Below are 27,187 nucleotides of genomic sequence, written 5' to 3' on the forward strand. Positions count from 1 at the left end.
TAAAAAAGGTGCATTGTTCATAAAAAGGTCTTACATTCAGAAAAAACCCCAAAATGTATGCTTACCTGATACATTTCTTTCTTTCCGGATATGGTGAGTCCACTACGTCAATTACTGTTGGGAATATCACTCCTGACCAGCAGGAGGAGGCAAAGAGCACCACAGTTAAACTTAAGTATTACTTCCCTTACCACAAACTCCAGTCATTCGACTGAATGTAATGGAGAAAAAAGGAGTAACACAAATGTGTAGAGGTGCCTGAGGTTTAGTAAAAAAACAAACTGTCTAAATTTAAAGGGTGGGGCCGTGGACTCACCATATCCAAAAATAAATTTATCAGGTAAGCATAAATTTTGTTTTCTTTGCTAAGATATGGTAAGTCCACAACATCATCAATTACTGTTGGGAACCAATTCCCAAGCTAGAGAACACAAATGACTAGGGAGGGCCCCACCGCTTGAAGAACTTTCCTCCAAAGGAAACCTCAAAGGCAAAAAAAATCAAAATGATAAATATTGAAAAAAGTATGCAAAGCAGACCAAAAGTTGCAGCCTTGTAAAACTGGTCCACAGAAGCCCAGAAGAGGAGACAGCCCTCGTGTAATGAGACATAACTCTCAGGAGACTGCAGCCCCACAGTCAGAAAAGCAAACAAATTAAACTCCTCAACCAGAGAAAAGAGAAGCATCAGTAGCTTTCTGTTACAGAGAAAACAAAAAAAAGGAAGAAAAAATATTAAACACGCACAACATCCAAATTGTACACACATTCCTCAAGACAAAATAATGAAGACAGAGGGAAAAACAAATTCCCAAACAATATTTCCACCTTAGGCTAAATAACCGCCTTATCCGAAATAAGCGAATCACACTGCAAGCCGAGAGTACCTTAACTGTCCGAGCAGAAGATATAGCAAAAAAAGAAAAATTCCAAGACTTTTTTTTTTTTTAAATCTATGGAATGCTGCTATAGCTCAAACTAAGCCTGCTGCAAAACCTTAAAACCAAGGTTAAAACACAGAAATCTGATCCTTCAGAGAGCTGACAAACTGCCCTCCAGACCTTCCCGGAGAAAGGGCAGAACTCCTAGGAAACCTGACCCCACTTCCACGAGTAGTTCTGGGATACACACCAATCAGGGAATTTACGCCATACCTTATGGAAAGAGTTCCCAGTAACAGGCTTGCGAGCCTGAATCACGGTCTCAATGACAGATTCAGAAAAACCACACTTAGACAGAGCTAAGCATTCAATCTCCAAGCAGAAAGCTTCAGAGAAAAATGAAAGTTTGACGAAAGAATGGACCCTGAATTAGAAGGTCCTTCCTCAGGAACAACCACCACCAAGATGTAAGAAATACATCTCCGCTAGGGTCTGTATACCAGATCCTGCGAGACTATGCAGGAACTACTAAAACACCAATGCTCACTCCCATTTTATACGAGCAATGACTCGTGGGAGGAGAGCAAACTGAGGAACAGGAATGTCAGACTGAAACCCCACGGAACCGCCAGGGTATTTAACAGAGCAGCCCACTGATCTCTAGACCTTTAACATAACTTGGAAGCTTGGTGTACTGCCATCTCCAACTCCAGCACCCCCCATTTGAGGTTTAAGCTGGAGAACACCTCCCGAATGAAAAAATCTGACTGCTCAAGAAGTACGCTCCCGGTATTCACATTTCTGAAATGTGAATAATGGATAAACACTGAATGTGAGCGTCCACCCACCAAACAATCCACGCCAATCATGGCAAAGGAACTCCAGGTTCTTCCCAGGTGGTTAATGTAAACCACTGAGGTGAAATTGTTCAACTAGAACCTGAAAAAACGGTTAAGACAACTGAGGCCAAGCCATCAGAGCATTGTAGATCGCTCTAACTTCAAGATGGTTATGGGGAAAGCAGACATCTCCCAGGTCCATAGACACCAACCCAACAGACTAGCTACCGTGGTCACTATTACTCAGGAAGGTCTCCGGGAGCATGTGCCCCGAGACAGATGCTCCTGAGAAAACCAAGATTCTGAAGAATGCAGGCATTTTCAGAGATAGGGAAACTAATATGTTCCCTAAGAAACTACCCCTGTAGCTGGAACAAGGGAACTCATTTTCAGATTCACTTCCATCCGTAGAAATGAAGACAGACAACAAGATCTCTGTATGAGAGTTTGCTTGTTGAAAAGATGGCGCCTGAACCCTTATAACGTCGAGGAAGGGCACCACAGCAATTCCTTGTACCTGCTCACTGACAATATAGCCCCCTCTGCGAGCCATAGCAAGGCCAAAGGGAAAAGTCACAAACTGAAAATGTTTAACAGAAAAGCAAAACCCAGGAACTTGAAAATACACGTCCTCCGGGTCTATGGCCACCATGAACTGACCCTCCTTGACCAAAAGAAGAATGGAACTACTGGTTTCCATTTGAAGAACAGTACCCTGAGACAAATTGGCGAGACACTTTAGGTCTACCATAGGACGAAAAATTCCCTCTCTTTCGAGAACCACAAGCAGGAATGAATAAAATCCTAGACTCTGTCCCTTACAGTAACTGGAACTATAACTCACAGGGAAGAGAAATCCCAAATGCACTAAAAAAATGCCTCACTGTTATCTGGCCTGCAGATAAACATTGAGAGTTGTAACCTGCCTCAGGGAGGGAAGTAAAGACTACTATGTAATAACCCTGAGATACTATGTCTACAGCCTATCTGGGACATCTCATATCCATGTTTGAAGACAGAGATTCAACCCCCCACTTGGACCAATCCCGATGTGCGGGTAAAACTCCTTTAGGTCTATTCATCTTATCTTGTGGTAGAAAAGACCCCTTTCCATCCATAATATCCGGACTATTCCTGTCAGATCAGGACCAAACAAGGTCTTTCCCTTGTACGGAAGCACCAGAAACTTGGACTCAGAGGAAAAATCCACTATCCACAACGTCCCACAGGCTAGCACAGCGAAGCCAGATATCTTGGCTCCCGGCAGGAAAACTTATGGTAGTATCAGAAATAAAAGAATTGGCTAGCTTAAGAGCCTTAATTCTGTACTGGATCTCCTCCAAAGGAGTCTCTACCAAATTGGAATCAGACAAGGCATTGCACCAATAAGATGCCACACTTGACACAGTGGCAATACAAATTTCCATGTAAGCCACCAGCTTAGTCCATTGATCCTTAAAGAACAGCTATCCTCTCTAGGATTCGTAATTCTCTTAGCCAAAGCAGAAATGCCGTACTACTTTAGGCACCGTGCGCCCTGATATTTAATTGAGACAGCGACAGGAAACATCTTTTTAAAGACAGGAGATGGGGAAGAAGAAAACCCAGACTTCTCCCTTTCCTGTGAAAAATCTCCTAGCAAGGTCTGGAACAGGAAAAACTTCCACAGAGGTATCGTATTTATAAAGATTACTAGATTCTTTAGGGTGGACAATAACTGGCGTATGGAGTCATTCCAAAGTAGCCAAAACCTCCTTTAACAATACACAAAAGGTGTTCAAGCTTAAATCTAAAGGTTACTACTTCAGCATCAGATGAAGGAATTATACTGTCCAATCAGAGATTTCACCCTCAGAGGCTACCAACATATCGTCGTCCTCAGCTTATGGGAAAGAGCAACCCGTGTAGCCGAAGATGGAACAGAACCTTACTATCTGAATATCTAATTTTCCTCTTGCGAATTCCCTTTACATATAAGGAAAGCAGAGAATGCCGCAGGTACCGTAGAAGATACCCGAGCAACAATTTCTGCAGGCAAATGGAGGAAATGCAGGGCACTATACGTGTAGCCATAAAGGCTTGGGATGTTTGAGGAGAAAGCTGTATCATCCTGAGAGACATGAGGCACAGAAACAAACATTTTTCATAAAATGTTAAAGTCCTATTATTGCAGACACAGATTATGACGCAAGACATAAATACATTTGTCCAAAGGAGTAGAACTCTAGCTCTACTTGCACTGTCATTTTAAATAGATGAGTCACTATTTAAGTTGGCAACAGAGGTCTCTAAAGAAAACCGTTGCATCGCATATCACATAGGGCTAAGGTGTAACTGCTATTGTGAGCACATAATGCCGCCAACTTCATAGCAGCAGCATATACCTGTCAGTCTTAAAGGGACACTGAACACAAATTTTTTCTTTTGTGATTCAGATAGAGCATGACATTTTAAGCAACTTTCTATTTTACTCCTATTATCAAATTTTCTTCATTCTCTTGGTATCTTTATTTGACATGCAAGAATTTAAGTTTAGATGCTGGCCCATTTTTGGTGAACAACCTGGAAAAGGTGCTGTCCAGAGTTCTGAACCAAACAAAAAGCTTAGAAGCCTCCTTTTTCAAATAAAGATAGCAAGAGAACGAAGAAAAATAGGAGTAAATTAGACAGTTGCTTAAAATTGCATGCTCTATCTGAATCACGAAAGAAAAAAATTTGGGTTTAGTGTCCCTTTAATGACAGAAAACAGAGTGGGCCCCAGAGATGCAATATTATCTGGGCCTTAAGCAAACCAAGAGCACAGACAAAACCGCCGCTCTGTTACACAAAGGAGACGGGGTCACATTGTCAGACTCCAAAAGAAAATGGTGCTCTACAACCCCACAAACTAAGACTTAGAGACAAAGGTTCCCAGCCCTAACCCAAACCGCTCGGCTCTCAGAGCTCCTTGGCGGATCTATTATGGGTAGCAGGGCAGGATTATTGCACGCTACAAATAAGCCATATTCTCTTCCCAACAAAAAACAGACCACTGTACTACAATGGGATGCATAACGCTGCAGAGCAGAAAATAAAAATCACAGCTTCTGGGATTTTATCTGAAGCGCTCCCTATTAATAACGGCACACGACAAGGGTGCCCCCTGTCCCCGATTCTCTTCATCTTGACGATGGAGGTGTTCGCATCTAGAGTACGCCAGAACCAAAACATCAAAGGGATCACAATAGGCCAACAGGACTACAAAATTGCAATGTACGCAGATGACGTACTGTTTACAATCTCATCTCCATCCACAACTATCCCAGAAATCCTTGTCGAACTAGACATATTTGGAAGTTATTCTAACTTTCTCGTCAACAAGCAAAAATCCGAGATCCTAAATATCACGTTACCAACTACTAAATTTGTCCGCTCCGGTTAAAAACAGATTCAATTAGATATCTAGGGATCCACCTTTCCCCTAGACAGACGACACTGTTTGACAAAAACTATAACACATTGTTAATCAATACCCAACGCGACCTTAAGACTTGGACGAACAAACCACTGTCCTGGTGGGGTAGGGTTCAAACTATAAAAATGACTACATTGCCCAGAATCTTATACATTCTACAAACTCTTCCACTTCATCTTCCACAATGTTACTTAAATAGGATACAGAAATACCTTAATGCATTCGTATGGGGCAAATGCAGACCAAGAATCAATAAGAACACAATGTATAGATCAAATTTGAATGGGGGGTTGGGTCTACCGAAAATTGAGTATTACCAAGCAGTGACCCTGCAAAGAATCCTAGACTGGCATAAGACACAAGAACGCAAGGCATGGGTCACGTTAGATTCACACATTCTCAAAGCTCCCCTGGTACATGCCCTATGCTGGGTATCTAAAGACCTTAGACCCCCCCCAATGCAGATATCTGGAAATTCACAAACAATTATTTAAAAGTTGGGATCATATAATAGCCACCAAACCCCACATTTCCACTTATAGGTCCCCTCTCTTTCTAATTGTATTAAACATTGAAATGGTGGGAGGCCTAGACAAAGGTTTCCAACGATTAACTGAATGGGACTACACCATCCCATTACTTAAATTCACAGAAGCAGGCAAGCTATTAGAGAGACAAATTAGCAGATGGGAAATTTTCCAAATGGCTAAAGTATGCCCAATTACACCATTATATACACACGTCGCCATTCAAATCAGATTTGCTGAGAAAACCTACTGCTTTCGAACAAATGTGCTTTAGCAGCGTCATACCAAGAGGGACACTATCCACATCCCGCAAGTTACTTATAAACACCTCAGTAGACACCTTACCAGCATACACAGCCAAGTGGAATTTAGACCTCATAGAAAATATAGAAGCCGAAAAATGGCAGAAAATGTTTAGTTCAGTCAAAAAATCCTCGACTTCTCCGGAGATAATGGAGTTAAATTTTAAAATCCTTCTTCGGTGGTACCTGACCCCATCGAGGCTGGCTAGCATATATCCAAACACGTCCGGCTTGTGCTGGAGAGGCTGTGGGATGCATGGCAATTTGATTCATATGTGGTGGCACTGCCCTAAGGCCCGTCCATTATGGGAAGCAGTAGAAACATATTGTAAACAAGGTACTGCAAGCAATTTTACATTAACTCCAAGTATAGCTTTATTAAATGATCTGCCCAAGCTGCCCTGCCGCTTAAAACTGCTGGTCTTACAGATTGGCCTTAATAGCGCAAGGAAACTAATAGCCCGCCATTGGAAAACATCTAGCACTCTGAGTAGAAATATGTGGGTCGAGGAAGTGGAGGAGCAATTCTCCTTAGAAAGGTATGGCTATCTTTACCGTAATAAATCAGACACCATATTAAACGCCAGGTTTTTATGGCAAGAATACTTGTGAGCCCACTATCCATACCTATCATAAACATGCAATCATCCATTCACACCTGATTTCCGGCAACCCCAAACTACAGATATACGATAACTAGATAGGGATCAGAGGACTACAGCCAAGAATACACTCAGTGTCGTAGGAGATTGAGAGTGCCGGACCGATTAAACTGGTATAAATATCTATTTCGGACGAGGAAAATTTGCCAGACATTAACTGAATTAGAACTAGAGGATAATTCTAAAAGTTTAAATGCGATTGTATCTGAACCACTAATCTTGTTGGAGTTACTCCATGTTATTTGATTGTCACACTTTCTCAAGTCGTAACCCACGAAAGAGATTAATTATCAGACCCTTGTGTGTCTCGTTAGTGAGAAATTACAGAAATTGTACACAGAATGAAGATGCTTAGTTAAATTGAACCTTTTACTGTATTGTATTGCATGGTATACGAATGTCATTCTGAAACATTCACTGTTAATGTATACTGATTTTCATTTTCGTTTTTGAACTTAAAAACTAATAAATAAAATAAATATAAAAGACAAAAAAAAAATAAAAAAAAAAATCACAGCCTCAAAGGATTCCCCCACACAGGGAATAATCACATGTCTCACACATATCAGTGCCTGCCGTTGCCTAATAAGATCCTTTCCCAAAGGATTATATAAATTATCCCAATAAATATTGCAGGCAAATGTTGAAAGGCTTATTTGCAGTGAGCTACTTCAGGACCAGAGTTACCCTTTCCCAGTGCTAGTCTTCCAACTTAGACAAACTAAAGTACTTACTTGCATATAGCCGTCCGGCAGCATACATGGTATGAAAGGACACAGTTCCTCACAGAGACCTGTAGAAAGAACACAGTAAACCTACTCTGGCTTTCTATACCTTGGGCAGCAAATATGTTAGGAAAACGCAGCAAGGCCCACCTTCCAAGTTCCTAACTGCTTTAAAGCCACCACTGCCCTACTGAAGAGACTAACGTGGAGTACGGCTAGACTCAATCCCCGAAAAAGGAGAAAGAACAGAGCAGACCTACTCTGGCTTTCTAAAATAATAAAATCTTGATTGAAGTGAAATAAATCCAATTTTCTTCAGACACCTAAACTTCACCTCCTCCATGCACTAAAGGCAAAGAGAATGACTGGGGTTTGAGTGAAGGGAAGCGATACTTAACAGTTTAACTGTGGTGCTCTTTGCCTCCTGCTGGCCAGGAGCGATATCCCCAACAGTAATTGATGACGTTGGACTCACCAAATCTTAGGAATGAAAAACAGCTTTCCAGACTGGTAAAGGCTAGGGGGTGGGTTTGAAAAAAATCTCAGAGCCAGTCAACAATAAATGCTCTACTGCTTTCTAGTGATACTGCATATTTGACTTCAAACAGCACTTTTCTCTGGATGCACTGCGTTATTAAAAACTTACACAGAGCAGCCAGAATACAGCACTGTTGGAAGAGAACAGCATAATGTGGAGCAGCGCTGCAATGTTAAATCGCTTATAGTTCCTGCATGTGTTCTTTCTGTAGACATGATTCATTTTCTGCGGTGACATCTTAGATCACTGCATGTTCTGCCTTCGGGAAGAACCCTAATGTATATTTCCAGACCCAAAATTCAGAACACATTTGAGTCTTAATACATTATATATTTTATATAAAAACACAATGTTTCCAGGAGTATACAAAAAAAAAACTAAACGAAAGATGACTTTTAGATTACCTGGATTGCTCATCTGAAACTATAAAGTAGTTTGGAACTCCTGCAAGAAATGTAGGGGTTCCATCCAAGCTCTTCTATCCTTGATTAACTTATTCAGGTCTCTGATCCAAATGAGGGAACAATAAATCAGTAGAATAACAATACTTTCATATTTTGGAAAAACAGCAAGCTGAGATGACAAATGAGCTACCTGACATTGGGTTACCAAAACTCAGTTTTTTGGGAACAGTGATCAGAACAAAAATATTAAGAGTTGGACATTTCATTAATTCCAAATGATGTACCTTGTAAAACATTCACAGAACCTAATAATCCAAAATCAAGTGCATCCAGACATGAAATCAGTCAAAGACACCCTCCATCTTTGAGAACCAAGACAGGCGATCACCACACTCAGGTAGCTTTGTCCTATGAAGCAGGAGATACTACTTTCCATCTAGGGGCTTCAACTGGCTAGAATGTTTTGTTCTTCCAAAAGACATGGATCTACAGGAGGATTTGACACAAAGCAAAGATGTCCAATGTTCCTTTGCTGTGGAAAGTAATTTTCCGTCCAAACCTCTGAGTTAAAGAGCCATAAAACATGTTGATATACATTCATATTCCTGAAGGATCTTGATTGTAAAGATAGTTTGTGAAATAAAAAAAATGTTAAAATTAGTTACTTTTCAGTGAAGCCATAAGCCCCACAATCTGCCCACCCTTATCAGTGACTTTATAATGGTATTGGGTGTCAATCTGTTTTGTGTGCATGCGCAAATGGGTATTAATTGGCTGGTACTGTAGCATGCACGCTATATACATGCAAAGTATAATCAGGCTCACAGGCTGGGTTAAAATAGAAGATAAAATAATTAATGCTTTATTTCAGCAACACACTCCATATTCAGTGTTCCTCTTCCACTATTGCATTTGCCTCCAGTCTTTTGCCCATGTCGTCTGTCAGGTGATAACGGCTTGATATCTTCATCAATAACTCCTCTAATATTATGGGAGGAGAGACCTGTTGACTGCTGGTAGAATTGCAATAGTGAAGGAGCAACATTATACACGGCGTGTGTGTTGAATGGACCACGCTGAGGTTGAGATGTCATAGAAAAAGGCAAAGTTGTTGAATAATAAATTAGCAATTCACACAGTAAATCAGCCTTTCAACATTCCTTTTTTAACCATACCAAATAAGGGGAGATGGGGGATAATCCACTACATACAGAAAAAGATAGCTCCTCTTTCTACCTGACAAAGCAGTGCATTGCTTCAGATAGCCGAAATGTCACAAGTGACGTCACAGCAACTTAAAGAGCATGCCCGCACACTTACGCATCTGTAGAACTGCATTCGGCCGTATGCGGAGCCCATTTTTCTCCTTTCTTATATAGAAAACTGTAGGGGGAGTTTGTACATTACATTGCTGTGGCGAAATTAAGTGAGCTAACCCCTTTAAACATCATACATTATCGTTACATGCTGTTTTATGGCCCTTCAAAGGGACACTGTATTGTCAAGCATTCTCCCCTTTAATGTGTAACCAATGATCCATTAACCCTCTGAAGTATATAACAATGTTAACCTTTAATTTGTTATTTGAAACCACCACCTATACTTAAAATTAGGGTTGCACCGATACCAATTTTTAAGACTGAGTACAAGTACCGATACTTGTTTTCAAATATTCACCGATACCCATTACCGATACTTTTTTTTTGTCATGTGACAGTTTACCAAGCACAATACAGACTAATTATTTAAGATTCCTTCTTTATAATTATGAAGGACTGTAACTCAAAAAAGACAGTTATTTGTCACAAAGTTCACAGAACAGGTTTATAAATAAAAAATATATTACAATAAAATATATTAATAAATATAAAATCACAACCAAAAGTACAATACAGTAAAAAATAGAACAGTGCACTGTTTGATCAAGGGGAACAACACTATGGGCTAGATTACATTCGACTGGTAAGCTTTACCAATGCTTACATTACATGTCCTACTCCATTAAAGTCTATGGAGTTGGAAATGTGAACAGAGCATTGGTAAAGCTTACCAATCAAATGTAATCTAAATCTAGTCCTATAATTGCAGGATGAGTGTTCATTGGAATTAACTTAATTTTTCCTATGAGTACTCTTCCTGCAATTATATAAGCTAAGGACAGGGCCTGATTGGCCTACCAGGATACCAGGAGATCTCCTGGTGGGCTGCAGCAGCTGGGGTTGGAAAGCTACAATTTAAAGGGGTGAGCAATTGGGTTGTAGGGCTGTTACATAACATGAATCTGACATTTGTATTTAATGCAAAGTAATATAATTTAATTCTTAAAAAAAATTGGGGAAGGAGTGTCCCAGTAAACCCCTTTGAGAAAAATGAGACATGTGCATTCTACCGACTCAACGGAAAATAGGGCTGGTCTTCATATTTTTTCCAGGGCTGCTTTTTATTCCCAGTCCAGCCCTGGCTATGGATGTTTCTCAGGGTATAGTATGTTTTGAACATAATTGTGCAAGATGAGAACTAGCAGTAAAAAAGGAAATCTAGCAATTAGAACAGTTTTTCAAAAGTTAGTAGCAAATTCTTTTTAAGGAACAGAACCGAAGCATCTCTGCATGTTCAGCTATAACTCTGTTTTTGCTACCAGTAAGGAGGTTCGACTAAGTTTTTCAATTTCCACACTACTGCATGGGGCAGAAAGATATTTTTGGGCCATTTTAGCCAGAGTTGGAAATCTCAGTTTATTAACTGCCCAGTACTTCAGAGGATTGTCTGAACGAGGTACAGTGATCTCTCCTACAATAATACAAATAACAGCAATTTGTATTGTCAGAACAGTAGTAAACAATTTTTAGTTTAGTCTCCACTCCAGTTTAAAATGAAATGGGAACATGCAGTTTGAAAAAACACCACAAGATAGCATATGGGTAGGAAGTGGAGGTATCAGTTTAAGGATCGGTGCATTTGCACGAGTACTCATGCAAATACTTGGTATCGGTGCAACCCTACTGAAAAAAAATGTATTCTCAAAGGAAAGCATTATAAACAAGAGATTGCAGAAGCCCAGTGGGGGTGGGAGAGATGGGTACTAAAATGCAAATGGGCTCAAAATTTCCACTCTTTACTAGCCATTGGCGAGTGAAAATTTAAAGGGACACTGTACCCAAAAATTTTCTTTTGTGATTCAGATAGAGCATGCAATTTTAAGCAACTTTCTAATTTACTCCTATTATCAAATTTTCTTCGTTCTCTTGCTATCTTTATATGAAAAAGAAGGCATCTAAGCTTTTTTTCTTGGTTCAGCACTCTGGACAGCAGTTTGATTGGTGGATGAATTTATCCACCAAACAACAAGGACAACCTAGGTTGTTCACCAAAAATGGGCCGGCATCTAAACTTACATTCTTGCATTTCTAATAAAGATACCAAGAGAATAAAGAAGATTTGATAATAGGAGTAAATTAGAAAATTGCATGCTCTATCTGAATCATGAAAACATAATTTATGCTTACCTGATAAATTCCTTTCTTCTGTAGTGTGATCAGTCCACGGGTCATCATTACTTCTGGGATATTACTCCTCCCCAACAGGAAGTGCAAGAGGATTCACCCAGCAGAGCTGCATATAGCTCCTCCCCTCTACGTCACTCCCAGTCATTCGACCAAGGACCAACGAGAAAGGAAAAGCCAAGGGTGAAGTGGTGACTGGAGTATAAATTAAAAAATATTTACCTGCCTTAAAAACAGGGCGGGCCGTGGACTGATCACACTACAGAAGAAAGGAATTTATCAGGTAAGCATAAATTATGTTTTCTTCTGTTAAGTGTGATCAGTCCACGGGTCATCATTACTTCTGGGATACCAATACCAAAGCAAAAGTACACGGATGACGGGAGGGATAGGCAGGCTCTTTATACAGAAGGAACCACTGCCTGAAGAACCTTTCTCCCAAAAATAGCCTCCGATGAAGCAAAAGTGTCAAATTTGTAAAATTTGGAAAAAGTATGAAGCGAAGACCAAGTTGCAGCCTTGCAAATCTGTTCAACAGAGGCCTCATTCTTGAAGGCCCAAGTGGAAGCCACAGCTCTAGTAGAATGAGCTGTAATTCTTTCAGGAGGCTGCTGTCCAGCAGTCTCATAAGCTAAACGAATTATGCTACGAAGCCAAAAAGAAAGAGAGGTAGCGGAAGCTTTTTGACCTCTCCTCTGCCCAGAGTAAATGACAAATAGAGAAGACGTTTGTCGAAATTCCTTAGTTGCCTGTAAGTAAAATTTTAGAGCACGGACTACATCCAGGTTGTGCAGTAGACGTTCCTTCTTTGAAGAAGGATTTGGGCATAAAGAAGGAACAACAATCTCTTGATTGATATTCCTGTTAGTAACTACCTTAGGTAAGAACCCAGGTTTAGTACGCAGGACTACCTTATCCGAATGAAAAATCAAATAAGGAGAATCACAATGTAAGGCTGATAATTCAGAGACTCTTCGAGCCGAGGAAATAGCCATTAAAAATAGAACTTTCCAAGATAACAACTTTATATCAATGGAATGAAGGGGTTCAAACGGAACGCCCTGTAAAACATTAAGAACAAGGTTTAAACTCCATGGTGGAGCAACAGTTTTAAACACAGGCTTAATCCTGGCCAAAGCCTGACAAAAAGCCTGGACGTCAGGAGCTTCTGACAGACGTTTGTGTAACAGAATGGACAGAGCTGAGATCTGTCCCTTTAATGAACTAGCAGATAAACCCTTTTCTAAACCTTCTTGTAGAAAAGACAATATCCTAGGAATCCTAACCTTACTCCAAGAGTAACCTTTGGATTCACACCAATATAGGTATTTACGCCATATCTTATGGTAAATCCTTCTGGTAACAGGTTTCCTAGCCTGTATTAAGGTATCAATAACTGACTCAGAAAACCCACGTCTTGATAAAATCAAGCGTTCAATTTCCAAGCAGTCAGCTTCAGAGAAGTTAGATTTTGATGTTTGAAGGGACCCTGTATCAGAAGGTCCTGTTTCAGAGGTAGAGACCAAGGTGGACAGGATGACATGTCCACCAGGTCTGCATACCAAGTCCTGCGTGGCCACGCAGGTGCTATTAGAATCACTGATGCTCTCTCTTGTTTGATTCTAGCAATCAATCGAGGAAGCAACGGGAAGGGTGGAAACACGTAAGCCATCCTGAAGTCCCAAGGTGCTGTCAGAGCATCTATCAGGACTGCTCCTGGATCCCTGGATCTGGACCCGTAACGAGGAAGCTTGGCGTTCTGTCGAGACGCCATGAGATCTATCTCTGGTTTGCCCCAACGTCGAAGTATTTGGGCAAAGACCTCCGGGTGAAGTTCCCACTCCCCCGGATGAAAATTCTGACGACTTAAGAAATCCGCCTCCCAGTTCTCCACTCCCGGGATGTGGATTGCTGACAGGTGGCAAGAGTGAGACTCTGCCCAGCGAATTATCTTTGATACTTCCATCATAGCTAGGGAGCTTCTTGTCCCTCCCTGATGGTTGATGTAAGCTACAGTCGTGATGTTGTCCGACTGAAACCTGATGAACCCCCGAGTTGTCAACTGGGGCCAAGCCAGGAGGGCATTGAGAACTGCTCTCAATTCCAGAATGTTTATTGGCAGGAGACTCTCCTCCTGACTCCATTGTCCCTGAGCCTTCAGAGAATTCCAGACGGCACCCCAACCTAGAAGGCTGGCGTCTGTTGTTACAATTGTCCAGTCTGGTCTGCTGAATGGCATCCCCCTGGACAGATGTGGCCGAGAAAGCCACCATAGAAGAGAATTTCTGGTCTCTTGATCCAGATACAGAGAAGGGGATAAGTCTGAGTAATCCCCATTCCACTGACTTAGCATGCACAGTTGCAGTGGTCTGAGGTGTAAGCGTGCAAAGGGTACTATGTCCATTGCCGCTACCATTAAGCCGATTACCTCCATGCATTGAGCCACTGACGGGTGTTGAATGGAATGAAGGGTGCGGCAAGCACTTTGAAGTCTTGTTAGCCTGTCCTCTGTCAGGTAAATCTTCATTTCTACAGAATCTATAAGAGTCCCCAGGAAGGGAACTCTTGTGAGTGGAACGAGTGAACTTTTCTTTTCGTTCACCTTCCATCCATGTGACCTTAGAAATGCCAGCACTAACTCTGTATGAGACTTGGCAGTTTGAAAGCTTGAAGCTTGTATCAGAATGTCGTCTAGGTATGGAGCTACCGAGATTCCCCGCGGTCTTAGTACCGCCAGAAGAGCACCCAGAACCTTTGTGAAGATTCTTGGAGCTGTAGCCAATCCGAATGGAAGAGCCACAAACTGGTAATGCCTGTCTAGGAAGGCAAACCTTAGGTACCGATAATGATCTTTGTGAATCGGTATGTGAAGGTAAGCATCTTTTAAATCTACAGTGGTCATGTACTGACCCTCTTGGATCATAGGTAAAATTGTCCGAATAGTCTCCATCTTGAACGATGGAACTCTTAGGAATTTGTTTAGGATCTTTAAGTCCAGGATTGGTCTGAAAGTTCCCTCTTTTTTGGGAACCACAAACAGATTTGAGTAAAACCCCTGTCCCTGTTCCGATCGTGGAACTGGATGGATTACTCCCATTAACAAGAGCTCTTGTACGCAGCGTAGAAACGCCTCTTTCTTTGTCTGGATTGTTGACAATCTTGACAGATGAAATCTCTCTTGGAGGAGAGTATTTGAAGTCCAGAAGGTATCCCTGAGATATTATCTCTAGCGCCCAGGGATCCTGAACATCTCTTGCCCAAGCCTGGGCGAAGAGAGAAAGTCTGCCCCCCACTAGATCCGATCCCGGATCGGGGGCCCTCAATTCATGCTGTTTTAGGGGCAGCAGCAGGTTTCCTAGTCTGCTTGCCCTTGTTCCAGGACTGGTTAGGTTTCCAGCCTTGTCTGTAGCGAGCAACAGCTCCTTCCTGTTTTGGTGCAGAGGAAGTTGATGCTGCTCCTGCTTTGAAATTACGAAAGGAACGAAAATTAGACTGTCTAGTCTTGGCTTTGGCTTTGTCCTGAGGCAGGGCATGGCCTTTACCTCCTGTAATGTCAGCGATAATCTCTTTCAACCCGGGCCCGAATAAGGTCTGCCCTTTGAAAGGTATATTAAGCAATTTAGACTTAGAAGTAACATCAGCTGACCAGGATTTTAGCCACAGCGCCCTGCGTGCCTGAATGGCGAATCCTGAATTCTTCGCCGTAAGTTTAGTAAGATGTACTACGGCCTCCGAAATGAATGAATTAGCTAGTTTAAGGACTCTAAGCCTGTTCGTAATGTCGTCCAGAGTAGCTGAACCAATGTTCTCTTCCAGAGACTCAATCCAGAATGCCGCTGCAGCCGTGATCGGCGCAATGCATGCAAGGGGTTGCAATATAAAACCTTGTTGAACAAACATTTTCTTAAGGTAACCCTCTAACTTTTTATCCATTGGATCTGAAAAAGCACAGCTATCCTCCACCGGGATAGTGGTACGCTTAGCTAAGGTAGAAACTGCTCCCTCCACCTTAGGGACCGTTTGCCATAAGTCCCTTGTGGTGGCGTCTATTGGAAACATTTTTCTAAATATCGGAGTGGGTGAGAACGGCACACCGGGTCTATCCCACTCCTTAGTAACAATTTCAGTAAGTCTCTTAGGTATAGGAAAAACCTCAGTACTCGTCGGTACCGCAAAATATTTATCCAACCTACACATTTTCTCTGGTATTGCAACTGTGTTACAATCATTCAGAGCCGCTAACACCTCCCCTAGTAATACACGGAGGTTTTCCAGTTTAAATTTAAAATTTGAAATATCTGAATCCAGTCTGTTTGGATCAGAACCGTCACCCACAGAATGAAGTTCTCCGTCCTCATGTTCTGCCACCTGTGACGCAGTGTCTGACATGGCCCTAATATTATCAGCGCACTCTGTTCTCACCCCAGAGTGATCACGCTTACCTCTTAGTTCTGGTAATTTAGCCAAAACCTCAGTCATAACAGTAGCCATATCCTGTAATGTGATTTGTAATGGCCGCCCAGATGTACTCGGCGCTACAATATCACGCACCTCCCTCTGAGCGGGAGATGTAGGTACTGACACGTGAGGCGAGTTAGTCGGCATAACTCTCCCCTCGTTGTTTGGTGAAATTTGTTCAATTTGTACAGATTGACTTTTATTTAAAGTAGCATCAATACAGTTAGTACATAAATTTCTATTGGGCTCCACTTTGGCATTGCAACAAATGACACAGGTATCATCCTCTGAATCAGACATGTTTAACACACTAGCAAATAAACTTGCAACTTGGAAATACAATTCAATTAGAATAATATTAAAACGTACTGTGCCTTTAAGAAGCACAGAAGATTTATGACAGTTGAAAATTAATAAATTGAAACGGTTATAGCCTCAATCCATGTAAACAACACAACTTTAGCAAAGGTTTAATCCCATTAGCAAAGATAACAAATTCTGAAAGCAGGAAACAAATTACAGAATAAACGTTTATCTCAGTCAAACTATAATTCTCACAGCTCTGCTGAGAGAAATTACCTCCCTCAAAATAAGTTTTGAAGACCCCTGAGCTCTGTAGAGATGAACCGGATCATGCAGGGAATACAACGAGTTGCTGACTGAAATATTTGATGCGTAGTAAAAGCGCCAAAAAACGGCCCCTCCCCCTCACACACAGCAGTGAGGGAGAACAGAAACTGTCAGAAAACAGATTAAGCAACTGCCAAGTGGAAAAATAGTGCCCAAACATTTATTCACTCAGTACCTCAGAAAATGAAAACGATTTTACATTCCAGCAAAAACATTAAACATAATCTCTAGTTATTAAACAGCTTTATGTATTTCATACAGTGTAATTCTAGTGAAGTACCATTCCCCAGAATACTGAAGTGTAAAGTATACATACATGACATTATATCGGTATGGCAGGATTTTCTCATCAATTCCATTGTCAGAAAATAAAAACTGCTACATACCTCTATGCAGATTCATCTGCCCGCTGTCCCCTGATCTGAAGTTTACCTCTCCTCAGATGGCCGAGAAACAGCAATATGATCTTAACTACTCCGGCTAAAATCATAACAAAAACTCTGGTAGATTCTTCTTCAAACTCTGCCAGAGAGATAATAACACACTCCGGTGCTATTTTAAAATAACAAACTTTTGATTGAAGATATAAAACTAAGTATAATCACCATAGTCCTCTCACACATCCTATCTAGTCGTTGGGTGCAAGAGAATGACTGGGAGTGACGTAGAGGGGAGGAGCTATATGCAGCTCTGCTGGGTGAATCCTCTTGCACTTCCTGTTGGGGAGGAGTAATATCCCAGAAGTAATGATGACCCGTGGACTGATCACACTTAACAGAAGAAAGAAAATTTTTGAGTACAGTGTCCCTTTAATGGTGGCGAGTGGAAATTTTAATTTTGGGCTATGTACTTAAATATTATATATCCTTGTAAGGGCAAGGGTATATTATTCCTCTAGGGTTGTAGGAACACCATTAATGCTTAGACTTACTTCTGAGAGGGTAAACAGGGGCAGAGAGAGAGAGATTGGAGAGGAAAAGTAAAAGTGGAGAAAAGTTATGAAAGAAAGTGTAAAGAAAGAGTGTAAAGAGAAGATATGGCTTGAGAGAGAAGGGGGATTTAATAGAGAAAGGTAGTTAAGAGAGAGAGAAGGAAGAGATGATAATTAAAAGAAAATCTCCAGGTCTGCTATGGTCTTCAATGACTCAGCACTCTCTCACTTCAAAAACTTCCTCTCTCTATCCAGCTGTTGTCTTACCCAGTACCACCAAGTTGATGTTGCTAACTGCCACTTATTTATGTTAATCTATTACTGTATGTATATGTAGCATTATTTATTTTGCTAAGGTATAAAATAAAAAATATTAAAAATGACTGCACAATAATGTGTTTCAGAATGGTTAAACATATCAGAAGTGGCTAGTAACATTTTGGCCTGACTAGTAGCTTACGACCTGAAATTTTGAATATATATATATATATATATATATATATATATATATATATATATATATATATATATATATATATATATATATATATATATATATATATATACACACACACATATACATACATATACACACACACATATACATACACACATTTATATCACAGTGAATTCTTGCACATGCTCACTATTTTAATAAAAGTTTGTGCTCTGAATCATGGATCATTTAATTTTGACTTTAGTGTTCCTTTAACAAAACATTCTTTGTTTTGCAGTTATTTTATCTGCTGAAGCCAATCAGGGACATATATGTTAAGTTTGTGAAGCATGCCATGTGCACATTGGGTTTTTATAATTGTTAACACGACAATTTGCAGAATATCTGAGCTGTTCAACCCTCCGGCAGCAGTTAGCAGTTCCCAGATTGGATTCTACTCGCAATTATATGGTAGGTCTCTTCAATTGGCTTATACTTATTGAGGAGGGTTGAACAGCACACTGGTACGCTGAAACTATGAACCGCTCAGATAATGAGCCAGTGATTTTGTTCCTGTTACAAACGTTCCACCTTCAGTATAATAGGCGCATTGCGCATGCGCTAAAGCAGGGTATGAGGACGATCGCAAAGTTACTGCGATTACAAGAAGATGATGGTGATGTAGATGACGAAATAGAGGAGGGGCCAAACTGACATTTTCAAAACGGCAGAGGCGAACAGTAAGTGCTTTTACTTGCAAACGCTATAGATCACAAAACTGGGCTACATTAGTAAATAATGATCGATTGAAACTTAAAATTATGCTTACTTGATAATTTTGTTTCCTTCTGACAGGAAGAGTCCACAGTTCCCCGCCCGCGTTTGTCGATGTTGCGGCTGTGATTTAATTTCTTCTTCTGGCACCTTTTCACACTGATATTTCTCCTACTGTTCCTTGTTCCCTTGGCAGAATGACTGGGGGCTTGTATATCTTAAAATAATTTTTGGGTTGACTGTCCCTTTAAGCAACTTTCTAAATTACTCCTATTAAGTTTTCTTCGCTCTCTTGCTATCTTTATTTGAAAAAGAAGGCATCTAAGCTAAGGAGCCAGCCAATTTTGGTTAAGTACCCTGGACAGCACTTGTTTAATGGTTGATGCATTTACCTACCAATCAGCAAGAACAACCCAGGTTGTGAACCAAAAGTGGGTTCTTGCTTTTCAAATAAAGATAACAAGAGAATGAAGAAAATTTGATAATAGGAGTAAATTAGAAAGTTGCATGCTCTATCTGAATCATAAAAACTTAAAATTATGCTTACCTGATAATTTTCTTTTCTTCTGACGGGAAGAGTCCACAGCTGCATTCATTACTTTTGGGAATTCAGAACCTGGCCACCAGGAGGAGGCAAAGACACCCAAGCCCCCAGTCATTCTTCCAAGGGAACAAGGAACAGTAGGAGAAATATCAGGGTGAAAAGGTGCCAGAAGAAGAAATTAAATCACAGCCGCCACATCGACAAACGCGGACGAGGAGCTGTGGACTCTTCCCGTCAGAAGAAAAGAAAATTATCAAGTAAGCATAATTTAAGTTTTTCTTCTTAAACGGGAAGAGTCCACAGTTGCATTCATTACTTTTGGGAAAATACTCAAGTTATAGGAGACGCTGAATGCAAACAAAGCACAGGGACAGAAGGCAGCTCCTTCGAAAGGCACCACAGCCTGAATTACCCATAAAAAAACTGAAAAAAATAACTGCTCATCAGTTAAACAACCGGCATGCCGAGCTGGAGACCACTCAAAATCCTTAAATTTCACTGAGCACAATGCCTCAGAGGAGCCAAGTCCCGCAAGGCTCCCATTCGCACAAACTTATCCGAAGGAAAGGCAACTCCACCTACCCCCGAAGGGAAGAGCAGAGTACCCAAAAGGAGAACCAAAGGACCAACGGAATAGGACCCAAGACAAGCGAACGAAGGTGGTTACAGGACAACCACTCAATGAAAAGAACTCTCTAAGTCATCCCTCTCCCAAGAGACACTCCCAACCTATGAGAGAGCGATCGCGAGGAAGAACAAAATCCAACCTCAGATCCTCTGACACAGCACCATATAACCAATGGTGCTCCATGGAAGCCACAAACTCCCCACTGAACCCTAGTCTAGCAGACACAACCGCTAAAACTAGCCATCTATAGGTAGGAGGAAAACCCGGAGCCCATCGACAGGATGGAAAACTAACTGTCCCAAAGAAAAAGCTCACTGTGAAACACAGAACACAACTGACAGAACTCGCGAGTTTCAGCTCCAGGGCATCAAGCTGACCCTAAGTCTTCAAGGGACCCCTATCCCACAAAGAGTGCTGAATTATCGACGGAAACTCCCCCAGGAAATCCAGCCCCCAGCAGCAATGCAACCAGTTGGAGAAAGGAACACCCCACCCCCCCCAGGGAGGATAGCAGGGTCAAGAGCAAGTACACAGTCAGACCCAGGAGAGCAAACAGATCTCCAACCTCCCCTCCAAGGAACGGACCCAACCCAAAATGGGGCTGGTAACACCCGCCTAAAGAAGAACGGAGGTCCTAAGAGGAACCAACCCCCACTCTGACCAATTACTAGCAACTGCCATGATATAAGGCTTGCGAGCACACATACCAGGTGCAAGTAAATGCTGCTGGACTCAACTGCAAAAGCTAAACATCAGGCTACTACAGCTGGGTCTACATGCTCAAACTCCTCTAAAAAGGAACACTCCCAAAATAGGAGATAGGGCACAGGCCAGAACCAGAGCCAGTCCCCCTGACATCCCACACACAAGGAGGGAAGAAAAGAATCCTCGAACGAGAACATAAGGACCCACAGGGTCTCCATGGAAACTGTATACTTCCAAATCCTCCCCAAAAGGACAAGAGGCAAGGTGAAGAGACCAAACAGAATGGTAAAACACTACCATTGAGTAATAACCCAAACGGTCCGTACTACCAGCTCAGTTGAGACAAACAACCTCAAGCCCACCTTAATGCAAAGTTGCCCCTGGCGACAACCGCAGATCCACCTGAAGGCAGCAAACTAACCTTCAGGCCAATACCAAATCACCCATGAGAGATAAAACCAACTCTCCTCAGGGAAAAGCAGACATTCTAAACCCTAAAGCTTGAAACTAAACCACCCAGGAACGAGCACAGCTAACCGGACCCCAAAAACTCAGACAAGAGACATGGCCCTAGGCCAGACCCCCCGAAACCCGGGAAAGGTTGAATGTCTTGAGAAACCACCAAGTTGTCTCATACGGAGAAGGGCATTCAAGGTAGAGCATTCCACACCCCCGTGGCCTTGAACATTAAACGCTTGCAAGAGACTCAGACCAATATCATAGAAGACAGGCCCCAGAGATGGCAATTCGCACCCGTAGGTGGAGCAGAACCCTTGATCCTCCGCTTGCAACCCTAGAAACCAAGAGCTCCTAGATGTTCTAGGACAACACTCCAAGTCTAAAGACCCCGGGGTTTACCAGAGACAGATCTTCATAAAATGGAGACATACCACAATAGCAGGATTCAACACGCCACTTAACCATGTGGGCAACTAGGCGACCCACAAGGCTACACCAGCGAGCGTAATACGCCCCTTAGATGGAGTCACAGATCCTCACAGCATCAGCCTCCCAGAAAAAAACTGTACCAGGAATGACAACCCCAAAAACCTTGCTGAGAAGAGGACCAGAGGCGGTTGCCAAGGAAAAAAGGGGAGAAACCCAACCCCTGACCTCCAACTTATGAGAGCGTGCGAGAAACAGAAAAAAAGGGGGAGACGGACATACCCGAACTCCCGGACTCAGGTGACCAGACCACTCAATAAGGTAGAACCAGTTCCCGCATCCTCAAAAAACAGACACCCAGAAAATACCAAGATTAAACCAAAAATTGTTATCAAAACTGGTAGCCGCATTCATCCAGACCTCCAAAACCCCTTGGGAATGGAGAACCTTAGAACCAAGGCCAAAAAAACCTCCAGAACCCACGAGGAGTCATGGACGGATCCCTACATAAGGGACAGCAGAGGACCTATACAATCCCTCCGACACTCCGTTCGAGGAGCAAGACGACGTATAAGAAAACAAAACACCTCCTCAAGTAATGGTTAAGTAAACAACAAACTAAAACTCCAACAAGTGAACGACCCGACAGGATAACCAGCGCCACGTGGGTGACATGAACCCTAAGGAACAGCAGCTAGCGCCCGACCAGTACCTGCCTGGTACAAGTCCAAGAAAAATCGAAGCCCCAAAGGGATCGAAAACAAACTATAATCATAACTTAGTTCTGATATATAAAAAACGTGCAGCTTCCAAAGAAGTGCGCACGCAACCACAAAATCGCAAGTATCAGTTCCAGAGAAGAAATGTTCTCAAATAGAAAATTATAGCAGACATGAGCTTCCGAATACAAATCAAATATATCCGAACCAAATTTAAATAAAATGAAGGCAGCACCCGAAGGTGAACGCCCAAGGAAAACGGCACGCCAACCGGACCAACTGATTAGAGGCCCCATCCTCCCAAGCTCAGAAGTGGAACAGATACTTAAAAGAAAAACAGACGTTAAAGAGATAGTCTTTATCCCTACACGTCTAACCCAGCTTGCCGTCTGGCACCGCAGACTGAGGATCCCTCGGCGCAGTAGGACTGGATTCCTCCAACACCGCCAAAACATGTCTTAGTAGAAGACGTGCCAGTCTATAATGGAAGGCAAAATGTTCCCCCGCAGGATCAATGGACAAACCCGAGGGTGGGGCCCCTGAAGCTTCAGAGGCCATAGCTTCCCCAGAAGGTCTGACTCAGGCGATCCCACAGCGACGAACCCCGGTTAACAGAACACGGACAGCATCTTAAAAACACTTCACTAGGAAGAAATAAATGCGCCAGCGCAATAGATATGGCCATGCGGAACCGTGCTGTAAAACTCTGGAGGAAACAAGCCACCTTCCAGAGGAGTAACGGCCCTAGGGACACCTGTTTGCGTAGCAAAGGAAGGTTCTGGGACACACACCTCTTGGTACATAGAATCCTCAGGGGCGGATGGCTCAGCACACTATAAATTCCCTGACTCGGGGGGAAGAGAGTACTCTAGGAAGGCAATCTGAACATAACTGATGGGCATGGATAACCCTGGCCATTTCATACTCTTGGCAAGATGTATACTCCGAATCGGAGCTCTGTCTCCAAAAAAAAAAATCAAAATCCTCCATAACTTGGAGATTGCAATTATGGACAAACATTAACGGCACCTTACAACTCCAATGTCTGGGACACTCACCTCCTGTGAACCAGACAACTAACGAACAGACTCTCTCCGTCGCCACTCGGTCAAGGTGCGGAAATGGAATACGTGACCACACCCGGTCACGAGGTGCAATGTGTAAGCCAAAAAAGTGCGCCAGTCCCTCAGACCGCGCAAACTGATGAAATAAAGTTGTTATGTCCGAATAGCCATGAGCCCAACTATCACTACACAATAGCAGACAAAATCACATAGCAAACATGATTAAAGTCCCCCCCTGTTCAATAACCCCCCACAGAAGATATTAACCATTGATTCCATAAGATAAAAGGAGTCCCACTGGGACTCTGACTTCTTTCGTTAACATTACATTCCCATATTGAAAAAATGTAACGAATTTACCGGAATCTACGCCGTTGAACAGGAAGACGGCCCTTCAAGTGTGACAGATAGTAGCATCGCTTCTGACATGGACTTGAGTGAATAAAAGGCAGGCAGGGAAACTCATCAACGCGGATTGCCAAGGAGCTGTTAACATGAGCCAGGATGGTTTCGCAGAGACTACACTCCCTGCATCTCCAGACTCTAACTTTCATTCATGCTCTCACTGAGAGGCTGACAGGATTATTTAAAACTCCAGTCCCATTTCGAAGAGTACTACCCTCCATAAGAGACTATCTTCAAACTTCTGACACTTCTCTGCCAACCTCCTGTGACGAAAGGCAAAGAATGACTGGGGGTTGAGGGAAGTGGCGGAGGTATTTAAGCCTTTGGCTGGGGTGTCTTTGCCTCCTCCTGGTGGCCAGGTTCTGAATTCCAAAAGTAATAAATGCAGCTGTGGACTCTTCCCGTTTAAGAAGAAAAAGGAAAAATGTAGGTTCAGTGTCCCTTTTAATACATTGTAATTGAGTTGGTGCTTTAGTGTAAATGCCTAATTTCTAATTAAACCATTTCAAAAGGACAAGCAGAAAACATTGCTGGTGAAAAAAATGTTGTAACCTACCCCTCGGCGCAGCGCTAAAGTTGTGCCAGCGGTTGGCGTGCAGGAGACCATGCACATTGTATTTGTGCTGACACCGATTGCGGTTATACAATTGCAGGTAGAGACTGACCGGAGAGAACCTTTAAAAGCACTTTGTGGGTAGTGGGACCCATAGTTAGGTGCCCAGAGGTGGTTGCGGCGCCCAAGGATCTGATTAGAACAGAACTCTGGAGCGTATCTGCCCTCAGGCGTTAATGCAAGATCTGATTGGTCCGTATCTCTGATGTCACCAGATGCACAACCAATCAAATAAGGCGTAGGGATTGTTTGTTGCTAGCGCCTCGTGTTACATTAAAGCACCAGCTCAATTGTAATGTGTTGATTAAAAGGGACAGTCAACCTAAAAAAATATTATTACTTATTCACAATGTATTTAATGTTTTTAACAGCAAACTGATCCAAATATATTTAACAAGTAAAAACATAATTTATGCTTACCTGATAAATTCCTTTCTTCTGTAGTGTGATCAGTCCACGGGTCATCATTACTTGTGGGATATTAACTGCTCCCCTACAGGAAGTGCAAGAGGATTCACCCAGCAGAGTTGCTATATAGCTCCTCCCCTCTACGTCACCTCCAGTCATTCGACCAAGGACCAACGAGAAAGGAGAAGCCAAGGGTGTAGTGGTGACTGGAGTATAATTTAAAAAATATTTACCTGCCTTAAAAAACAGGGCGGGCCGTGGACTGATCACACTACAGAAGAAAGGAATTTATCAGGTAAGCATAAATTATGTTTTCTTCTGTTAAGTGTGATCAGTCCACGGGTCATCATTACTTGTGGGATACCAATACCAAAGCAAAAGTACACGGATGACGGGAGGGATAGGCAGGCTCTTTATACAGAAGGAACCACTGCCTGAAGAACCTTTCTCCCAAAAATAGCCTCCGAGGAAGCAAAAGTGTCAAATTTGGAAAAAGTATGAAGCGAAGATCAAGTTGCAGCCTTGCAAATCTGTTCAACAGAGGCCTCATTCTTAAAGGCCCAAGTGGAAGCCACAGCTCTAGTGGAATGAGCTGTAATTCTTTCAGGAGGCTGCTGTCCAGCAGTCTCATAAGCTAAACGAATTATGCTACGAAGCCAAAAAGAGAGAGAGGTAGCAGAAGCTTTTTGACCTCTCCTCTGACCAGAGTAAACGACAAACAGGGAAGACGTTTGTCGAAAATCTTTAGTTGCCTGTAAATAAAATTTAAGGGCACGAACTACATCCAGATTGTGCAAAAGACGTTCCTTCCTCGAAGAAGGATTTGGGCACAAGGATGGAACAACAATCTCCTGATTGATATTCCTGTTAGTGACTACCTTAGGTAAGAACCCAGGCTTAGTACGCAGAACTACCTTATCCGAGTGAAAAATCAAATAAGGAGAATCACAATGTAAGGCTGATAACTCAGAGACTCTTCGAGCCGAGGAAATAGCCATTAAAAATAGAACTTTCCAAGATAACAACTTTATATCAATGGAATGAAGGGGTTCAAACGGAACACCCTGTAAAACGTTAAGAACAAGGTTTAAACTCCATGGTGGAGCCACAGCTTTAAACACAGGTTTAATCCTGGCCAAAGCCTGACAAAAAGCCTGAACGTCTGGAACTTCTGACAGACGCTTGTGTAACAGAATGGACAGAGCTGAGATCTGTCCCTTTAAGGAACTAGCGGATAACCCCTTTTCTAAACCTTCTTGTAGAAAAGACAATATCCTAGGAATCCTAACCTTACTCCAAGAGTAACCTTTGGATTCGCACCAATATAGGTATTTACGCCATATTTTATGGTAAATCTTTCTGGTGACAGGCTTCCTAGCCTGTATTAAGGTATCAATAACTGACTCAGAAAAACCACGCTTTGATAAGATCAAGCGTTCAATTTCCAAGCAGTCAGCTTCAGAGAAGTTAGATTTTGATGTTTGAAAGGACCCTGAATCAGAAGGTCCTGTTTCAGAGGTAACGACCAAGGTGGACAGAATGACATGTCCACCAGATCTGTATACCAAGTCCTGCGTGGCCATGCAGGCGCTATTAGAATCACTGATGCTTTCTCCTGTTTGATTCTGGCAATCAATCGAGGAAGCATCGGGAAAGGTGGAAACACATAAGCCATCCTGAAGGTCCATGGTGCTGTCAAGGCATCTATCAGGACCGCTCCCGGATCCCTGGATCTGGACCCGTAGCGCGGAAGCTTGGCGTTCTGTCGAGACGCCATGAGATCTATCTCTGGTTTGCCCCAACGTGGAAGTATTTGGGCAAAGACCTCTGGATGAAGTTCCCACTCCCCCGGATGAAAAGTCTGACGACTTAAGAAATCTGCCTCCCAGTTCTCCACTCCCGGGATGTGGATTGCAGACAGGTGGCAAGAGTGAGACTCTGCCCAGCGAATTATCTTCGATACTTCCATCATTGCTAGGGAGCTTCTTGTCCCTCCCTGATGGTTGATATAAGCTACAGTCGTGATGTTGTCCGACTGGAACCTGATGAACCCCCGAGTTGCTAACTGGGGCCAAGCCAGAAGAGCATTGAGGACTGCTCTCAATTCCAGAATGTTTATTGGAAGAAGACTCTCCTCCTGATTCCATAGTCCC

The 27,187-nt window shown here is 42.4% G+C and overlaps 1 protein-coding gene across 2 annotated transcripts in view; it reads right to left on the bottom strand.

The window, feature by feature from the left end:
• The window catches only part of SIAH1 (siah E3 ubiquitin protein ligase 1), an 80,904-nt gene that overhangs the window by 37,802 nt on the left and 15,915 nt on the right, over positions 1-27,187 (bottom strand). Inside the window, exon 2 of one of the 2 annotated variants that reach the window (XM_053702008.1) lies at positions 9,652-9,714. The exons of the other annotated variant lie outside the window; for it this stretch is intronic. Within the exon in view, the coding sequence (XP_053557983.1) occupies positions 9,652-9,655 (4 nt within the window). The 5' untranslated portion in view covers positions 9,656-9,714. The remainder of the gene's footprint in view (positions 1-9,651; positions 9,715-27,187) is intronic. 2 annotated transcript variants of the gene reach the window in all.

This window comes from Bombina bombina, chromosome 1 (genome assembly GCF_027579735.1).
Source record: "Bombina bombina isolate aBomBom1 chromosome 1, aBomBom1.pri, whole genome shotgun sequence".
NCBI classification, from domain to species: Eukaryota; Metazoa; Chordata; class Amphibia; order Anura; family Bombinatoridae; genus Bombina; species Bombina bombina.